This window comes from Silurus aristotelis (genome assembly GCF_946808225.1).
Source record: "Silurus aristotelis genome assembly, chromosome: 3".
In the NCBI taxonomy this organism is placed as follows: Eukaryota; Metazoa; Chordata; class Actinopteri; order Siluriformes; family Siluridae; genus Silurus; species Silurus aristotelis.
This window is the reverse complement of record NC_139576.1, coordinates 6,667,598-6,687,725: the sequence shown is the minus strand read 5'-3', so window position 1 is coordinate 6,687,725 and position 20,128 is coordinate 6,667,598. Positions and strand designations below refer to the sequence as shown.

At 37.1% G+C, this 20,128-nt stretch overlaps 1 protein-coding gene across 2 annotated transcripts in view; it reads left to right on the top strand.

Annotated features, from left to right (window-relative positions):
* ccdc141 (coiled-coil domain containing 141) overlaps positions 1-20,128 on the top strand; it is a 55,991-nt gene that overhangs the window by 17,627 nt on the left and 18,236 nt on the right. For both annotated transcript variants that reach the window (XM_083536888.1, XM_083536887.1), the window contains exons 8-17: positions 1,369-1,541; positions 3,630-3,771; positions 4,698-4,817; positions 6,605-6,796; positions 7,019-7,198; positions 7,843-8,022; positions 8,164-8,289; positions 10,544-10,732; positions 12,276-12,437; positions 14,486-14,626. In XM_083536888.1, the coding sequence (XP_083393014.1) occupies positions 1,369-1,541; positions 3,630-3,771; positions 4,698-4,817; positions 6,605-6,796; positions 7,019-7,198; positions 7,843-8,022; positions 8,164-8,289; positions 10,544-10,732; positions 12,276-12,437; positions 14,486-14,626 (1,605 nt within the window). The remainder of the gene's footprint in view (positions 1-1,368; positions 1,542-3,629; positions 3,772-4,697; positions 4,818-6,604; positions 6,797-7,018; positions 7,199-7,842; positions 8,023-8,163; positions 8,290-10,543; positions 10,733-12,275; positions 12,438-14,485; positions 14,627-20,128) is intronic.

The following is a 20,128-nucleotide window of genomic DNA, read 5'->3' as shown; positions in this document are numbered from 1 at the left end:
ACACAGGCAGACAAAAAAGAAAGACAGGCAGTTAGAAAGAAACAGACAGACAGAAAAGACAGACAGAAAAGACAGACAGAAAAGACAGACAGACAGACAGACAGACAGACAGACAGACAGACAGACAGACAGACAGAAAAGAAAGACAGACAGACAGACAGAAAAGAAAGAGACAGACAGACAGACAGACAGAAAGAAAGAGACTGACTGATTGACTAATTAATTTTTTTTGTTATTTGTTTTGGTTAGATGTAAAATAACTGATCAACCATGAGCACATAATACATCAGTTGCTACATCCAACAACCCAGTTTCATACATGTTACCGAGAAGTTTATATGAATCACTTAATTCTTTTCAAAAGCAAGAGATTGACAGGAAATAGGAGTCGGCCCACTTTTTACAATTTAATGCTTTGCACAATATCTTCAGACCTCGACCCCATGCACTTCCCCGCCTGAATCCTGCCTTGCCTTGAATCATGTTCTATTATAATGTCAGCTTTTTATGAATATGTTGCTCTAGTTTGTATCATCATGTATCATTTGCACAAATGGCTCCAGGGTGGACATTTCATCCAAGAACAGAGCACCAATGAAATTCCATTTGACTTCCAGGGTACTTTTGGGATGTTAGATTGGAAATATTGTGCACTTTAGACCATTGATTATATTTGGTATAGTGAGATTTGGATGACTACACTTTGTATGATTAAATGAAAAGAGAAAACAAATAAATAAATAAACCTTTTTCTCTTTTTTTGTATTTCTCAGAAACAATATGTCGACTTTTCCGGCTCTCACTATTAAATCAAAAACGGAAATAAGTGAACATACATAGCCCTTTCTCTTTTTTTTTCTTTCTTTCCTGCATTTTATTGTTTTGTCTTGATTTATTTTAAATGTGATTGTTGACTGCTGGTTACATTTTATATGAAAGCCCGTTTCTGCCACATATAAAAAAGGTTTGCCTAATTGCGACTTTATTTCTCGCTATTCCGACCTTATTTAGGGAAACATTTTTTTTTATGTGGCGAAACAGGCTTCCATTTTAATGGAAGTTTTATTGTCCATGTTATTTTCCCCTGATTTTAAGACTAGAGTTAATAGTAAAATAAACATATTGCATATCAAACATTAACTGGTTTAACAGACAGATCACATGAAGTTGGGGAAAGTGAGACATTTTACACCATTTTTATCATCAAATGTGCTCAAAAATCACTGCTTGAAAGCAGTTAATCTATTTATCTCTTGATATTTCGAAAGATCTTTTAATACAACACACTTCATTTTTCTTTTTTCTTACTGCAATGTTCATTCAAGTACCAAACATGCCCTATAATTTCTGCCTCTGTATGGTTTCCAGGCATTTAAAACCTTGGGAACTATTGAGAGCACCGTAAAGGGTTTGAGAACTCAGACGGTGCAGTTGACTGAGCTGGCAAAGAAGCATGAAGAGTTGCATCGCAGTATTAAAGACGCTGCGGCTGAACCTCTTCAACGAGGACAGCTCATACTCCAGAAGCTCAGTCCACAGAGGTGAGACCTTCAAGAGTGGTTGCTTCAACGGTTTATAAAACTTCAAGTGTAACTCCTTAAAAAAATAATCAAGCCATCCATAAAAAGAATAACACCCTCCTATTCACCTTCCAAAAAAATTAGATATCAAAAAAGCTTTTTGAAAGTGACACTATTTCTATCAACAGAAAACAATTGGTTGCTCCATAATGCTATTTCTCTCTCACACCCTCACACCTACACACTCCTCTGAGTTCTCTGGTTTCCTTCCCCCCCAAAAAACATGGCTGTAATTCTATTGGCTATGCTAATTGTGTGTAAATGTTTGCATTGTGCCTTGCAATAGACAGGTGTATTCATGGGACATCATGGGTGTATTCCCACTTCATGCCCAGTGTTCCTGGGATATTCTCCCGATACAGGAAGCTTGATCTGGGTGCAGAAATTTCCTTTAATTCTCTGGATAGATGTTTTTTTTTCCTGTCATTGAGCAAAACTGGCTAAGAAAGATTAATCTTAATCATAAATATGCAAATACACACTCAGTAGTTAAGATGTTGGACTTCTGATCAGAAGCTGCCACTGTTGGGTCTTTGAGCAAAGCCCTTAACCCTAATTTGTTTAGTTTTGTGAATGAGATCATTATAAGTCGCTCTGGATAAGGGCATCTGCCAAATGCCATAAGTGTAAAATGTAAATAGTATAGCCATCTCACGCCCTCAAAGTGTGGGTTTCCTCTTTGGTTCTTGGGTTTCCTTCTATCTCCCATAAACATTCAGGCCTATTGTGTGCTAATTAGCCTCTAGGTGTGAATGTTCATGCCTTGTGATGGACAGATATCCCATTAAAGGTGATTTCCCACCTCACACCGTGTGTTCTGGGGATATTCCTGTTTTATACACTGTATGTCACCATTTTTCTTTTATTCAATTCTCAACTATATGCGTCTTTCTTTCTCCTTTTTTTTTTTTTTGGTAAACATTTTCTTTGTATTTTTTCTTTTTTTTCTCTCACAATATTTGTATCCAGCCCAGCTGAAATTGCTTTTTCAATACAAATGTCAAGTTTTTTTTTCATACCAATAAATCACACTTAAATTGAAAATTGAAAAATTTTTATATTCTATAGATGCCACTATATTTTATCAGGTACACAGAATCATTCAATTCTTTCCTGGCAAAAAAAAAAAGCCTAAAATCAGCCCGTTAAAAAGAGTCTTGATTTCTAAACAGTAACACTCTTGCAAATAATTGTATTACTGTACACTGTGATATTATATACTGTTTCTCCATAAAGGCTCTGGAATGCATGAGTTGGTATTGAGTTCATAATGAGCTCATGTTAATTCTCACTTTCAGTTGTTTGTAATGTTTTAATGATTTATAATCACAATCTTTGGTGTCACCTAAATGAGGATGGGTTCCCCTTTTGAGTCTGGTTCCTCTCAAGGTTTCTTTCTCATACCATCTAAGGAAGTTATTCCTCGCCACAGACACCCCAGACTGCTCATCCTGGATTACTACACATACATTTAAATATAAGTGAATATAATTCTATAGTTCTTACATTCTTTAAACCTGCTCTGAGACCATTTTGAAAAGTGCTATAGAAATAAGATTAAATTGAATTGAATATATCTGTGCCTGTAACAGCCTAAACACCTAAAAAGTATCCACTTATATCTAAAATTTCTGTCCATCCACCAGTTATATAAAAAAATCTTTCGGCTTCTCCCATCAGGGGTCGCCACAGCGGACCATCCGCATGTTTGATTTGGCACATGTTTTTACGCTGGATGCCCCTCCCAACCCTCCCCATTTATCCGGGCTTGGGACCGGCACTAAGAGTGGCTTGGGTCGGTTTCCTGACCGGGGATCGAACCCAGGCCGCAGCGGTGAGAGCGCCGCATCCTGACCACTAGACCACCAGGGGACCTTCCACCAGTTAATCCTTTATTATCACTTTAAACTTTTAAACTTTTCTACTATTCATTTCATTTCATTAGTTAAAAGTCAGTCTGGCAGAAACGTCATATCTTTTGTATTTGTGCATTGTTGGGTGACCACAAACAAACATTAGTTATATTTAACATGCATGTTTTTATGGCAGTGCCCAAGTCGGAGGTGTGCAAAGGATGTTGGGGTACATCAGAGAACGGGTGAAAGGGCTGAGTGAGCAGTGTCACGCCTATAAGGAACTTGCTGGGAAGAAACAGCAGTTGCTAACGTCTTTTGATGACCTGGAGGAAAAGGTACAGAGGAGAGATTTCACTTAAGTTAAAATGTACTGTATTAACATTCTTCTAAAAACTCATTAGTGCACCTCAACTGATACACTATATGGACAAATGTATTAGGACCCCTGCCTTTGAAGCCATTTGTGGTTCTTTCCCAATCGGTTAACACAACACTGGGGGCACAATGTCTTTGGGTGCTGTAGCATTAAATTTTCTCTTAACTAGGAGACCCAAACCTGCTCCAGCATGACAAAACCAGCTCCTTGAAGATATGCTTTAATTGGTTTGGAGGTGAAGATTTCCTGCTATAGACCTCCAACCCTATTGAAAATCTTTGGAATGAATTGAAATACTGACTGAGACTTCCTCAGCTCACCTACATCAGTACCTGACTTTACTGAAGGCGTTGTGGTAGAACGAGCACAAATATAGAATCTAATGGAACATCTTCCCAGAAGAGTGGAGGTTATTATAACAGCAAATAGGGACCAAATGTGAAATAGGATGTTAAAAAAGCAAATACCAAGATTATAGTCAGGTGTCCACAAACTTTTGACATAATGTGACCTTCAATTAGACGTACTGAAAGGTTACGTATAGGTGAATATTTGGCAAGAAGATTTCCAAGCCAGAGCGAGAAGGATCGAAATTTGCCATGGGCTGTGCAGCTAACTGCAATTTGTTGCCAGTCATTTTATACCCCAGGCAAAATGTCTTTGCTTTTGAAGCCGAAACAGCGTTTCTGGAACAAATGATGGTCAAAATGTTTTGTTCAACTCCCACATGGTACTTCATATGGCTGGCAATATATTTGGTGAAGCCAGTAATTGGCATTGATTGCTATTTTGTGAATTCTAAGAACCAACAAACCTGAGTAAAGCAGACTTTTTGATCACACTGGCTTTTTTTCTTTTCTTTTAATATAATGCTTCTCTCTCCAGATCTCTAGCTGGATTAAGAGCTGTAATGGGGTCTTATCCAGTAGTACAGAGCCTGGTTCTTCACTTTCTGAGGCTGAGGAAGTGCTCAACAAACACTTGGAGCTGTTTGAAAGTACACAGGTGGGTGTACATATACAGGCAAATAAACAGAGGTGAGACAAAACATTAACATTTCATTTGATTCCTTTTCTGGTTTTGGTGCCTCTGAATAAAGTCTGAAGCTCAGTTCTACATATCTTGCTGTAGTTGGGGCATGTAAGAATTGCTGGATGGTTCAGAGTGACTTGTTTCAAACACCCATTTAAGACCTCAAGATTTTGGGGTCTCAATGGGTATAGTTCTATGGTGATTTGGAGGTCTCAATGGGTGTATTTCTGAGGTGATTGGGCTCCTAATGGGTGTAGATCTGTGCTGATTTTGGGGTCTCCGTGGGTGTAGTTCTGTGGTGATTTGGGGTCTTAATGGGTGTGCTTCTGGGGTGATTTGGGGGTTTAAATGGGTGTAGTTCTGAGGTAATTCAGGGCCCTAATGGGTGTTGTTTTGTGGTGATTTGGGGGTCTCCATGGGTGTAGTTCTGTGGTGATTTTTGGGTCTTTAATTGGTGTAGTTCTGTGGCGATTTTGGGGTCTTAATAAGTGTAGTTCTGAGGTGATTTTGAATCTTAATGTGTATAGTTCTCTGGTGATTTGGGGGTCTCAATGGGTGTAGTTCTGAGGTGAGATGGGGTTGCTAATGAGTGTAGTTCTGTGGTGATTTGGGATCTTAATGGGTGTAGTTCTGTGATGATTTGGGGGTCCTAATGGGTGTAGTTCTGTAGTGATTTGCTCTGGGAGAATAGTAGATACTAGAGCTCTTTTAGGCTATGACTATAGAGTGACTTCTTGTGTGTTGTTGCTGTAAGGGTTAACAATAATACAACAGTGGACCAGACACACATTGCGTCACCATTAGTTTACTAAAAACAGACTGCTGCAGACCACCTACTATGTCAGATGCCTGTGCAGGACTGTTTTGAGTTCTTGCTAAATTTAGGTTGAATGCCAAACTCCACAGTATGGGCAATAGATAAAGATCTTTGTTTTGTTTCCTGGATCTCTTATGAATTTCAACAAAGGATAATGTTTAGATTGCTTTAGCCTTTCATAAAAATGCACAGTGTCTCTGTTAAAATAATCTGAAATAATCTGTGAGACAGCATGGCTCATGCCATCATTTCACAAAGGACCAATAGTACGTAATCGCCTGCATGATTACAATCACAACACAAGCTTACTGCTTACTGCACACATTTACACACAACAGTGACTTCTACCTTCTAATGTTTTTCATGATGAATTTTTATTGCCTACTGGAACGTATATCAAAGATTACCTTTTAGTTTTGTTTATGCATAGGAAGTACTCGAGATATGAAACATTCATACACTTAGAAGTAGGCAAAAGGGTAAAAACAAACACCAAATATACATTTATGGCGTATGGAAGACGCTCTTATCCAGACTAACTTACATTTATCTCATTCGTACATCTGTGCATCTACAGGTTTAAGGGCCTTGCTCAGGGGCCCAGGAGTGGTAGCTTGGTGTGGCTGAGATTTAAACCCACAACTTTCGGATTCGATGACCTAAACATTAAGCTACCACATCCCCAAATAAGATAATAGAAATACTGTTGAGTAAATGAATGTCATTAATGCTAAAGTATTTTGTACATAATACTACCTCTAGTGGTAGGCGGTGGAATAGTCTTGATTGTTAAATTATCTCGATTGCCTTGTAACCAGTGAACATTAAGTGTTATGATATTAACCTGCCCTCCCCCCTTATTCATGTATTACACTTCCCTGATAGTGTTATAAACCCCTTATAACTTGTCAAATAGAAAACGTAGGTGTTTGTTCTCTTGCAGCATGTTGTTGCAGAGTCACACGCCGCTGAGGAAATTATAAAGGAACTGAGGAACCTGGAGTCAACAGAGGAAGTGGAGCTCTCAAACCGAGCCTGTGTGCTGAGAGAGCAGCTTAAGACAATGCAGAGGAACATCTCCACATGCCTGGAGAGCCTCAGGAGCTACGTTAGCTTTTTATGTTCTGCCAAGGAGGTGCTTATACACTTTTGGCCAATTTGCCGCTTTTGGTGTCTCTGTTTATATGGATGTCTTACTGAAAGAATTAAGTGATCAGTGTATACAGTTTATATACTAAAAAAGGATAAAGTAGTGTGTAACTGAAGTAAAATGTTAATTTGATTACATGAAAAGACTTTGTATGCTGTTTTATTTCCTTATACAACAACGGTCATGTGGTGTTATGTTCTTTTCCAGGTTGAAGATCAGGAAAAGTTTTTAATGGATTGTTATAAGAAGAGACCAGAGGCAGAGGAAGAAAATGAGGAAACAGGAGCTGCTGTGAAGGAGGCCATGGATGCAAGATGGCAGTTGTTCTTACAGAAGTTCCTCTCCATGCAGGACAAAGGCAACCATTTTATTAACTCGTCTACTATGGTGAGTTACACATTGATATTAATCTGAATGATCAGAGACACACTGTTGTCAAAAGAAGACATAATGCATTGGAACTAAAGAGGATTTAAAAATAAACCTACACTCTATATATATATATATATATATATATATATATATATATATATATATATATATATATATATATATATATATATATATTGTTAAAAGTTTGTGGACACCTGACTATAAAAATTACATTTTTTTTTTACATTATTTTCCACATTTAGTCTCCACTTGCTATTAAAATAACCTCCACTATTCTGGGAAGATGTTCCACAAGATATTGGAGTGTGTTTGTTAAGATCAATTCAGCTCTTAGAGTGTTAGTAAAGTCAGGTACTGATGTAGATGATGGTGAGGAGGCCTGGGGTGGGGTCAGCGTTCACATTCATCTCAAATGTGTTCAATAGAAATAAACTCTATAGTTGGAGATCTTCCACTTCAACCCATGTAAACCATATCTTCATGAGGCTGGCTTTTTGCACTGGGGCATTGTCATGTTGGAACAGGTTTGGGTCTGCTAGTTCAAGCAATGGGGAAAATGTCATGATACAGCAACCAATGACATCCACTACAATTTTGTGTCTGATTGTTGTCCTTTACTCTGTTGCTCCTGGATACAGATAAGCGAGACTCCGAGTCTGAATGTCAAAGCAGCAGTTAATGTTGTGGAAATGACCACAGATAATCTGAGCAGGACAAAAGCTGAGCTCACGGATTTGTGGACGTCATGGCAGCTCCGTTACAATCAGATAAAGTCGGTGAAGAAGCAGTGGAAAAAATTCAAGGATCAAATGAAAAAGGTAACATTTGGGGGCTGGGGGGGGGGGGCGATGTGGGGGGTAGGAGATGTTTGGAGATGTTTGAGGTAAACTATGATGACAGGTGGAAACATTTTGGCTCGAGAGGCACATTTTGTAATGAGAGCTGTGATCTGCTTACAGGTTATGCATGAGCTGAAGTCTCTGGAGGGAACTCTTGGTCCAGCGTCCAGACTCGATCTGGGAAGCGATCTTCAAAGCGTGTCCAAGCTGCACGAGACCTTCAACTCTATTAAGCCTCAGCTTCTGGTAGGCACAGGGTTGGAAATCTTTACACAGCTTATGATGTGATTAGATTCAAAACACATTCAATGAATATATATATTATTATATAAATTATATAAATTAACAAACCCGAAAACACAACGGCAATGCAGACAAACTGGAAATGGTAGGTGTAGATTGTGAATGGAACACTTACTGATCATTGGATGAGACAGCTGTCATTCATGATATACAGACCTCGGCAGGAGAAACGTACGTGTGTAAAAGTTTTCAAAGTTAAAATTGCACTATCGAAAAAAAATCTGTACAAGAAATACAATTATATGATTTATAATAAGAAACAATTTCCCACATTCTGTATATCTTGAAGGTCAGATGTCTCATCCAATGAGCAGTAAGTATTTTATTCACAAACTATACCTACATTTTCCGGTTTGACTGAAATGTCGTTGTGTTTTCAGGTTTGTTAATTTGTTTCGGAATTTTGAATTTGTTTTCTGATTTGTTGATTTTTTTTCGGATTTGTTTAGTTTTCTGAATTGTTAATTTGGTTTTGTTGATTTGTTATCTTGTTTTTGTATTTATTTAGTTTTTGTTCATTTGTTTTTGGATTTATTTTGTTTTTGTATTTGTTATTTAGTTTTTGTATTTGTTCATTTGTTTTTGTATTTGTTATCTTGTTTATGGATTTTTTATTCAATATTTGTATTTGTATTTGTATTTGTTTTGCACTTCTCGGCCACCGTAAAGTGCAGAATAATTCAACAAACCAAAATCACAAATTTCAACCAGAAAACAAGAGAGCAAATTAAAAGTACCTCAACAAAATGCATTCTCTTTAAACTAAATGTGAAAGGGAGTGGGAGTACGGGTATTGGCTACTGTGTGTGCCATTCTGAGAGGTGGCAGAATCTTATCGACTTGGACCTGGAGGATGTTTACGGCAAGAGGGAATATGAGCCTAAATGATCTCTGATCTTTTTATTCCTGCTTATTTATACCAGGAGCGTTAATATGATGTTATTTTAGATATACAGTGTCACATAGCCTTCATATGAGTATCAGCGTTTAAAAGCCGCTTTAATGAAGCAGTAATGACAGACGTGACTGCATTAATAATTTTCATTAGTCCAATTCTCCTTATTTTGTTTGATTTGTTTTAAACACACACATTTGATGTGACACTGAGAATATTAGCACTTTTCTTTAAAAAATGTGTGTTACATAGTAAACTTTTGACCTTTTGAACTATATAGCGCTCTGAAAGCTACAAACAATCATGAACAGAATTACACAATAAATATATATTAGTAAGTCAGTATGGACAAAAGTTATGGGACACCTGACTCATCCAGCCACATGTGGTTCTTCACCAAATTTAACTGTAAAGTTTCTTTCAAGTAGGAGACCCAAACCTGTTTCAGCAGGACAATGCCCCTGGGTGCGAAGTGAGTTCTATGAAGATATGGTTTAGATGATTTGAAGTGGAAGATCTCAAGTTATAAAGCTCTGACCTCAACCTTATTGAGAGCCTTTTGGATGAATTAGCACCTGTACCTGATTCTGCTAACACTCTTATGGCTGAATGAGCCCAAACCTTTAGAAGCACACAAAATCTAGTGGAACATCTTCCCAGAAGATATTTATTATAACAGCAAATGGGGACTCAATGTGAAATGAGATGTTGAAATAAGACAGTCAGGTGTCCACAAACGTTTGTTCAAACAGTGTTTTAAACAACATTTCCTTTATTCATACACCTTGTTTTGTTGCTCTTTTGATTGGATCTGAACCACAAGGAAAATCCTAGCATTTTAAAGCTGGATTATTCTCAAACGTGATCTATTTCTGTGCCACAGGAACCTTAGTGATATTTTGAGAGTTGGTACCTGGCTTATGTCCAATTCACTATGACATGTAACCCGTAACCACTTGATCAAAGTGTGACAGTTGCTGGGGGAGGAAAGAACACTTTGTAGACATATATTTAGAAAAGAGGAAAGCTAGGGACGAGATTAAAAAGTAAATACAATTATTTCCACATGGATTTGGTTGAAAAATAGTCGAATTTCCTGATGTACCAATGTGCAAAATGTTCATTTAAACTCTGAAATCTCAATTAGTAAAGATATATATAATGTTTTAACTAATTGAAAGATTTTACCTGAGAGTTTGTAAACCTGCTGGTTTCATCACCATTACAGACTTATTGTGGAATTTTCTCTATCATTATATTTCCATTTATATATCTAAATGCCACTAAATTGTGTGCACCCAGCAACTGAACGCAGAAGTGGAATTCCTGGTTAAGACATCGGAATTGCTGTCACTAAAAGGGATTCCGATGAAAGAGAAAAACGAGAGGGTCAGCGAGCTTCTCCTGGCGCATCAGCGTGTGAGGGATAAAATCCGCCAGTACGAGAACGTTCTCAGCATGGCCGTCAAATTCCATCAAGTTTATCAAGAGGTAATGTCACGGTTCATCGATCTTCCGCGGTTTTCCATTAGCGTCGACTAACTGCGGCGCTAAGCACAAAATACTCACCTGCCATCAAGCGTGTTACAAAAGGACGAAAGAAAATACATTTACAGTGCCTTTCATAATCGCAGACAGGTTTATTGATTTCGGAAAAAAAATGTACAGAGTGGAAAAAAATACTCCATTGTAAGGTGATAAATCAATTCTAAACAGTGTTTGTGCTTTTTAAAGTTCAAAGTTTCCTGGATACCAACATATTTTTCCAGCTAAGTTTATACACATCCATTATAAGGCGATTTTGTTTTCTAATAAAGAAATTTGTGTTTATGCACAAATAATGCAAACCTTAAAATTATTATCTAGAAGACATCTAGTATTTCTAATGTTCTGCTTCTGGTGAAACTTTCCAGCCATTTATCTATCTATCTACATATTTACCGTCTATCTATCTATCTACATATTTACCGTCTATCTATCTATCTATCTATCTATCTATCTATCTATCTATCTATCTATCTATCTATCTATCTATCTATCTATCTATCTGTCTGTCTATCTATCTGTCTATCTATCTATCTATCTATCTATCTATCTATCTATCTATCTATCTATCTATCTATCTATCTATCTATCTATCTATCTATCTATCTATCTATCTATCTATCTACATATTTACCGTCTGTCTGTCTATCTATCTATCTATCTATCTATCTATCTATCTATCTATCTATCTATCTATCTATCTATCTATCTATCTATCTATCTATCTATCTATCTATCTATCTATCTATCTATCTACATATTTACCATCTATCTATCTATCTATCTATCTATTTATCTATCTATCTATCTATCTATCTATCTATCTATCTATCTATCTATCTATCTATCTATCTATCTATCTATCTATCTATCTATCTATCTATCTACATATTTACCGTCTGTCTGTCTATCTATCTATCTATCTATCTATCTATCTATCTATCTATCTATCTATCTATCTATCTATCTATCTATCTATCTATCTATCTATCTATCTATCTATCTATCTATCCATCTATCTATCCATCTATCTATCCATCCATCTATCCATCTATCTATCTATCTATCTATCTATCTATCTATCTATCTATCTATCTATCTATCTATCTATCTATCTATCTATCTATCTATCTATCTATCTATCTATCTATCTATCTATCTATCTATCTATCTATCTATCGATCGATCGATAGCACCTTGTACTGTATTTTTAGACAGCAGCACTGAGCTGGTCTTTGCACCTATACCTCATTCTTTGCACTCCTATAATATGTTATTATATATACATATGTGCATATATTTATTTATTTATTTATTTATTTATATCTATTGCTATTTGCGCTTCTGGCTAGATGCTAACTGCATTTTATTGGCCTTTGTACTTGTACCCTGAACATTGACAACAAAGTTGAATCTAATGTAATTTAATGATATAGGATATGTGTATGGAATGAAAAAATTGTATAAAGCGTATTTTTCTGATCCTCAGCTGGATAGTCTGTTAAAGGTTGAGCTATTGAAGGGATCAAGCGATCCGAATCATGCCAGGATTCATCTCAGCCAGCACCAAGAGCGGCAGAACCACGTCCGGCACCTTTACAAACTAGTCATCTCACTGTCAGCTGATATCACCAGCACTGTACAGCACCCGGTGAGATGTGGACATAAACTTGCTCTGACAACTTTGAATTTGATTCATTAAATTACCAATCAAGTGTCAAAGTGCTATGGTTTGGCTTCCAATATCTGCTGCTTGCGGCAACTTGAGCAACATCTGGCGAGGAACAGGAAGTGATTTCACTACACTTTCACCCCCAGAAGTTCCAGGTTGTTGCACCAGTCGTTCAACCAGCATATAGTTCATATTCATTTATTACAATGATTTATATGTATCATAATCTAACAATGTAGGGAATACAGAGAGTTTTTTAGTGATTTGGCCATAACATTCAACCAGTTACCTAATATTCTCTCCTCTGTGCCTCCAAAATAACTCTGATTTATTGAGGTTTATTTTTTTTATTATTTATTATTATTCCTGGACTCTGAGACCTCTGAAGGTGTGTTGTGTTATATGACACCAAAATGTAACCAAAAGATCCTTTAGGTTTTCTAAGTTGTAAAGTTGGGCCTCCATGGATAGGACTTGTTTGTCAGTTACAGCCCACAGATTCTCAATTGGATTGAGGAATGATGGGAATTTGAGCAAAAATATGTTTATAAAATGAAGCTGAGTTTGAATTAGGGCCATAAATATTAACCAATGTTAAAGGTAATGAATATAAATCTCATGTTATCTTGCGTGACTTAGATTCAAACAATACAATGAAGAACCCAACTAGTGTGATATGTATGTTCATATACTGAATACAATTGTCCCTGAACTGTGCTCCCCAATACATACTCTTGGCTATACAAGGAAAAATCTGAGGAATGATCGGAATTTGAAGGCCGAGTCAACACCTTGAACTCTGTCAGGTTCCTCAAACCATCCATGAACTATTTTAAAACGTACCAGTGCCAATTGGATCCTACTTTATGTGGAGTTTGGACACTGGACCTCCTTAAGTGTTTAAAGGCTCTGGCATGGAGAAGCTGGTGTTGAATCTGTGATGATCCACAAATGTTGAGCTATTTTATGAGTTGCTCAGTAGCTCCTAGTTTTATAACCATAATGACTGTAAAAGACTTTAGAAAGGACATTACTTATATTCTTACATTCCAGTGCTCATGTTAGTTCTCACTCTCCAGTGTTCTGAATTGTTTCAAGACTATATTCACACTCTTGATATCACCTTGATATCACCCCTTTTGAGTCTGGATCCTCTCAAGGTTTCTTCCTCATAACATCTAAGGTTTTTCCTTGCCACAGTTGCCACGGCTGCTCATCAGGGATAAATACACACCATTCACCTTGACTCTTAAATTCTGTAAAGCTGCTTTGAGACTGCTTTTTCTGTTGTGAAAAGCGCTATAGAAATAAACTTGACTTGACTATTTTTGCAGTGTGGATGTGTTGGGTGCATTATCCTGCACTTTAACTGCAGCAATGTTTAGGTAGGTGGTCCATGTCTAACTGAGAGAAGCAACATTGCTTAAAGTATCACACTGTCTCCTCCTGGGTTGCCTTTTTCCCATAATGCGTTCTGCTGCCATATTGTCCTCAAGTAAATGTCACACATGCACCTGGCTGTCCGTTAAGATGGACCAGCCCACCTGCTTTTCCATGGCGCAATGTTGATACTTATGTGCCGATTGTGGGAGCTTTTGTTGGTGGACAGAAAGACAACACATATACAGCAAGCTCCATTTGCTCATTTTTCTGACTTCAAAAACAACTTGCTGCCTAATTTCTCTCACCGCTTGACAAATGTTATTTCCAGAGGATAATAAATGTTATTCGTTTACATTTAAGGCACTTGGCAGATGCTCTTATCCAGAGACGTGATTAGTCGTGGTAGGATTTGAACTCATGCCCTTCTGATCAGAATTGGAACATCTTAACCACTGAGCTACCACTATTCACATGTTATGGCTGACTGGTGTGTATTTCCTTAATGAAATGACCCTTCAAGAATGCTTCGAATGGACACCTAGTTGGTGTCAATTAGCCCTAATTAACATTCCTTAATTGTCTTTTAGGGTTTTGTAATTCTGAGCTTTACACTGTAGTATTTAATGTTGTCTCTCCATCTTCAGCAAAAGTTGGTGTTCTCAGTTCAGGAGAAGTTGGAGCGCCTGCGCCAGGGCAGCATGATCTGGGCCGCTCAGGCCAGCCGGTGTGAGGAGAACCTGATGAGCAACATGCACTACTGTGTGTTTAAAGAGGAGATCAATGAGGTAAAGGGATCCGTTTTCAAGCCAATTCCTTTAGCTGCTTCAACACGGCTTACTTTTTTGATCAGCTACTCAACAATATCAGCAACTAGTGGTGAATTGGATCTAGACACTCACCAGTTGAATGATTTCCTGTTTGGGTCATTGAAACGTTATATGTAAAATCTTTGTGCAGAGCCGCGCATATGTTTTGTATGTGCTTTTTAAACATTTCACAGTCTCCTTTCATTGTTATAATAACCTCAATTCTTTCGGGAAGATGTTCCACTAGATTCTGGGGTGCAGTCAGTGTTCCGATTTATCCCAAAGGCTTTGTGCACAGGGGTATTGTCAAGCTGGAACAGGTTTGGGTCTCCTAGTTCACGCAAAGGGGGAAAGTTCATAAGTTCATGCTACAGCATCCAAATACGTTCTGTACAATTGTGTGCCTATAACATTGTAGTGGTAACAGTTTGGGGAGGAACCACAAATGCCTGGATAAATCAGGTGTCCTAATACATTTGTCCATATATAGTGTATGTCTTGCTTTTATAGGCTGCAATGTGATTAGGTGAAGCCTGTTTAATAATTCTCCCAGAATAATCTCAGGCTATTCCAGTCAAATAAATACACAGTCCTGTCTGCTTTCACAAGTCATGGAGGTTTTTTTTTTGCTTTCCCAGTCTGCCTGCTCCTTCAGTCTCAATACAAATCAATAAATTATAAGTTAAATATCTCAGGACATGTGCTTGGAGCTTCAGGGGTTTGTTGCACTGTCTCACTGCTCCTGAGTTATTTATAGAGTGGTTCTGTTTAGTCTGTAGCTGTAAGGCTGTTTTTTTTTTTTTTGTCCCAGCTCTGGTGCTGCGATTCTGCAGTTTGTCCTTTAACACTCAGGAGAGTAATGAGGATTGTCACCTTATCAATCACTTATCAGTCCTCTAAAAATAAGCCGAAACCTTAGCATATATTAAGAACCCGCTGAAGAAGTGACAATATATTCCCCTTCTATTCTCCTGCTCTAAACTGCTTACCAAAAAAAAAAAAAAAGGTACAGTGTATGGACAAAAGTTTGTGGACACCTCACTATAAGATCGGTATGTGCTTTTTAAACATGCCATTCCACATTTAATCCCCATCTGCTGTTATAATAAGCTCCACTCCTCTGCCCAGCAGTTTACTAAACCATGTAAAGTATATATTCATGGAGCTGGATTTGTAAGCAATGTCATGCTGGAACAGGTTTGTGTCTCCTAGTTGAAGTGAAGGAAAAATTTATGCTACTGCATTCAAACACGCTATACAATTGCATGCCTTCAATTTTATGGTAACAGTTTGAGGAAGAAACACATACGGCAAAAAAAAAAATCAGGTGTCCCAATACTTTTGTGCATATAGTATAGAAAGGAATAAAGAAATTAATGGATAAATACAATAACTTTTTTTAGTTGGTCCCTTTTAATTTTTGTATAATTTAATTTGTTATAAACGGTAATAAAATGTATCATTTGATTATACACATTTTATTTTTATTATAATTTTTTTTTTTACATAATTTTGACATTAGATTTTAAAAATGTTTCATTTATTTATTCAACAATTTATTCAAAACTTCAAAATCCTAAAAAAAAATATTTTTGTACAAATTTAACCACCACATTCTAGTCAACCTTCGTTAATTATTATAACATCTTTTACAACAAATTATTTTAAGCTATAAAAAAATAGATAAAATATTATTAAAAAAAAAATGTAATTATTAAAATACAATTTTCATTGCTCTTATTTTAATAAAAAATAAAGGTAAGTTGTGTTTATATGCATTAAGTTTGTACTTATGTGTAATTATGTATATATAATCTGTTAACGACTAAATATTAAAAATATTGTTTTTATTCATAGTTTTCTGGCGGTGCGAAATTTAATGCGTATAATATTTTCAACTGCTCATTTTAAAACATTTCTTTCTTTTTATATTTACCTTTTTTTTTTTTATAATAGGGAGGTGGTACAATGTTTTGCCCCTTCTGAAAAATTACCCATATATCATAGATTCTCAATCGCACCCATAATTAAATAATTTGTTTTATTCTTATTGGCTTGATATTTTCTCAGTTAGATCTGTTCAGAGTAAATAAATGACAGGCTGAAGAGTATATAAAGTATATACTGTATATACGTGATACGTGATACGTGTTCTTGTCCATAGCTGTACACTTATAAATGTGTGCATGTGCCTCCCTCTTGTGGAAGACATGTACATTTTACCTTTTGTAGTTTATCAGAGTTTTCTGAGGGAACGTCAGATGCAGACTTCTTTATGTGTCTTGCTCTCTGTGGAGAGCAGAAGTGCCGCACGTGTGTGTGTATACACACACACACACACACACACACACACACACACACACACCGAGCAAGGCCCTTAACCCTATAGCTTCTCAGTGTGTTCGCCAAATGTTGTAAATAGAAATATATGAGTATTAATTGTATTAAACTACTATGTAAAGCCATGTTATTCTCATTATGCCCAGTAGAGAGCTGTGATGTCACCATGTGTCCCTTTATTAATTACGCTGAGAATTATTCTCAGGGGTTTATAATAAAGCTATGGGATGGGATAGAAGTGTGACTGTTATGGGTACTACACTATATGGACAATAATATTGGAACACCTGACTTTTCCTGCTGTATTTGGGTTTTCTCCAAACGCTCACCACTATGTTGAAGGCACACAATAGTGTAGGATGTCTTTAAATGCAAATTTTCCTTTAGTTGAACTTTTTTTTTTACTTGAACACTGACTGCACCCCAGGGCTCCTCACCTCACCTACATCCATACATGATGTTACTAACACCCTTGAGGCTGAATGAATCTCATACAAATGTTCACAAGCTCACTCCAAAATCTAGTGGAACATCTTCCCAGAAGAGTGAAGGTTATTATAACAGGAAATGTGGATTAAAACTATCCCAACTCATTCAGCTACTTTACCCCTCGCACGGGACCCAGCAGAATATCATTATCTGGTGGCATGGCTGCATGAAGTCAGGTCGTGTCTGTCATGCTAATGGAGCTGACACACTGGCATAAATATGCATGAGTAAACAAGCTGAAAATTCTAGGTGTAGCAGTTGCTCCCGTCAGTCAATGCAAGACCTTATTCTCTCTCTCCCCCGTAGCCTCTCAGACACACAACACACCACACGCTCATAAACAAGCCTACACAGATGTACCATTCATGTTTTTAATGTGCTTATAACTAAACGAATGATTCAAATTTTTATACCTGGAGAACTATAACATGCTGTCGTTTCATTTATAATACAGCGGAATGTTCTGGTTTCTCGAATGTAACCGGTCCGAATGTGTGGACGGCGTGGACAGTAGTTCCATCTGTGACATGAATGATTCTTTTTTTTGTTCTAATACATTATGCGTTATTTTAACATATAATTTACAAGGACATTGAGATGTTTTTAGGATTAATATTTATTTCAGGTTTTTGGAAGAAGCGCAGGTTTGGGTAAAATGACATATCACCTTTTCAGACAGACTGACTACTGACTACTAAATGTTTCCACTGAAACCATGAACCGTATTCAATATAAACAGTTTTCTACAATTCCTTTGGACTACAGGTTGCCATAACCTCAACAATGATTGAACTGTAATGAATGGAGATTCGGTGCCACCCAGAAGAGGATTGCATGAGGATTAAAAACAAGTTTATTAGAGGGACAGCGCATGTAGGACATTTTGGGAACAAGGAGAGGGAGGTGATGGTTTGGACATGTGCAGAGGAGGGACATGGGGTATATCAGTAGAAGAATGCTGAGGAAGGAGCCGTCAGGAAAAGAGGAAGACCAAGGAGGAGGTTTTTGGGTGTGGTGAGGGAAGACATGCAGTTGGTTTGAAAGAGGCAGATGTAGAGGACAGGGGGGTATGGAGACGGATGATCCGCTGTGGCGACCCCTAATGGGAGCAGCCGAATGAACAAGAAGAAGAAGATGAGTAGCATTGCAGCTCCCCTGACTTGCTTGTTTGTCAGTATTTGCATACAGGTAAAAGGGAGGCTTTTTATTGTTACATGTGAATTACATCACTGAAATTCTTCGCATATCCCAGCAATGTTAGGAAGCGCAGGGTCAGCCATGATACAGTGCCCCTGGAGCACAGAGTGTTGAGGGCCTTGTTCAAGGGCCCAAGAGTGGCAGCTTAGCAAAACTGCGACTTGATCCCCCAACCTTCTGATTAACAACCCACCCTGTTATGAAGCTACAGAGTTAAACACAACAGGACTGGAATACAGAAAGATGATTAGCTTTGGTTTCCAGTTAATTTACTCATAATAGTAGATTAACCGTATCTCACTGAAATGAAGAAATGTGGGACAGGGTGTTGTGTATTAATAGAACCAGGGCTGTAAATAGTGGATTCAGGGTTTCGTTAAAAAAATAATGATGTGGACCCCGACACCATCTGCCAATCACATAAAAAAATTACCATATATGAGCATGGAGGTCCACATGTAACCTAATAAAGGTTTCTTACAAAATAACAAAACAGATACAAAAATAAAGGTAAATAATTTTTTTTACCGAACATAAAGCAAAATATTGAAATGAAACGTTCTAGATTAAAACAAATGCAAACACTAAAACAATGAATGAACCTTGAAATAACTGAAAATTCTACGAATTATTATTATACGTAGATCGGTTTGAACTTTTCATGACCTTTAACATCACTATCACATAAATTGTATACATTTATATCATTTTAGAATTAGCTAGTTACTATTTTATTGGGTCCCTCAGATGTTCTTTACTGACCAAATAATTATTAAATGCTCTGGATCGGACTAAACCATTTTTAGGAAGAGGAAGAGGGAGAGGAGAAGATATTTGAAAAACTATTCTCATCAAATTTTATTTTTTTTGTATTTTTTACTAAAATCACAGGAATACAACTAATATAAATATTTAAATTATTAACAGAACAGGGGCCTATATAGTACAACTTCTGGATTTTGTTTGGCCCCCTGGCCAGTGAGGGCCCCTTATAACTGACACCACCTTTCACCCCACTAGCGACGGGCCTGAATAGAACATTCTGGCTACGTTTATTTTTAATTTAAGGTAATTTTTAATTTAAGAATAAACAAAAGTGCTAAAATTGACCCATAGCAAAGATGTGACCTGCTAACATGGTGGAATATTATATACGAGAACTGATGAAAGGCCATGATACATTTACACCAAGGGTCTTCAGTTTTATCCACAATGGACTGGTGTACCTCAGGGTTTAATTCTAGGCATGCCGCAGTCAAACCCAGTTTTTATGTTTGATCGGTTCATCTCGGAGTACAAGATTCTGCTTCTCACTTTGAAAGCATAATCTTGCACCCTCATACATCTCTGACTTGCTTTATACCTACACCTCAAAGCGCACGATCAGATCTTCATCTGTTTCCTTCACTGTAACTTCTTTCCGTTTAGTCACCATAGGGTGTAGGGCATTTAGCT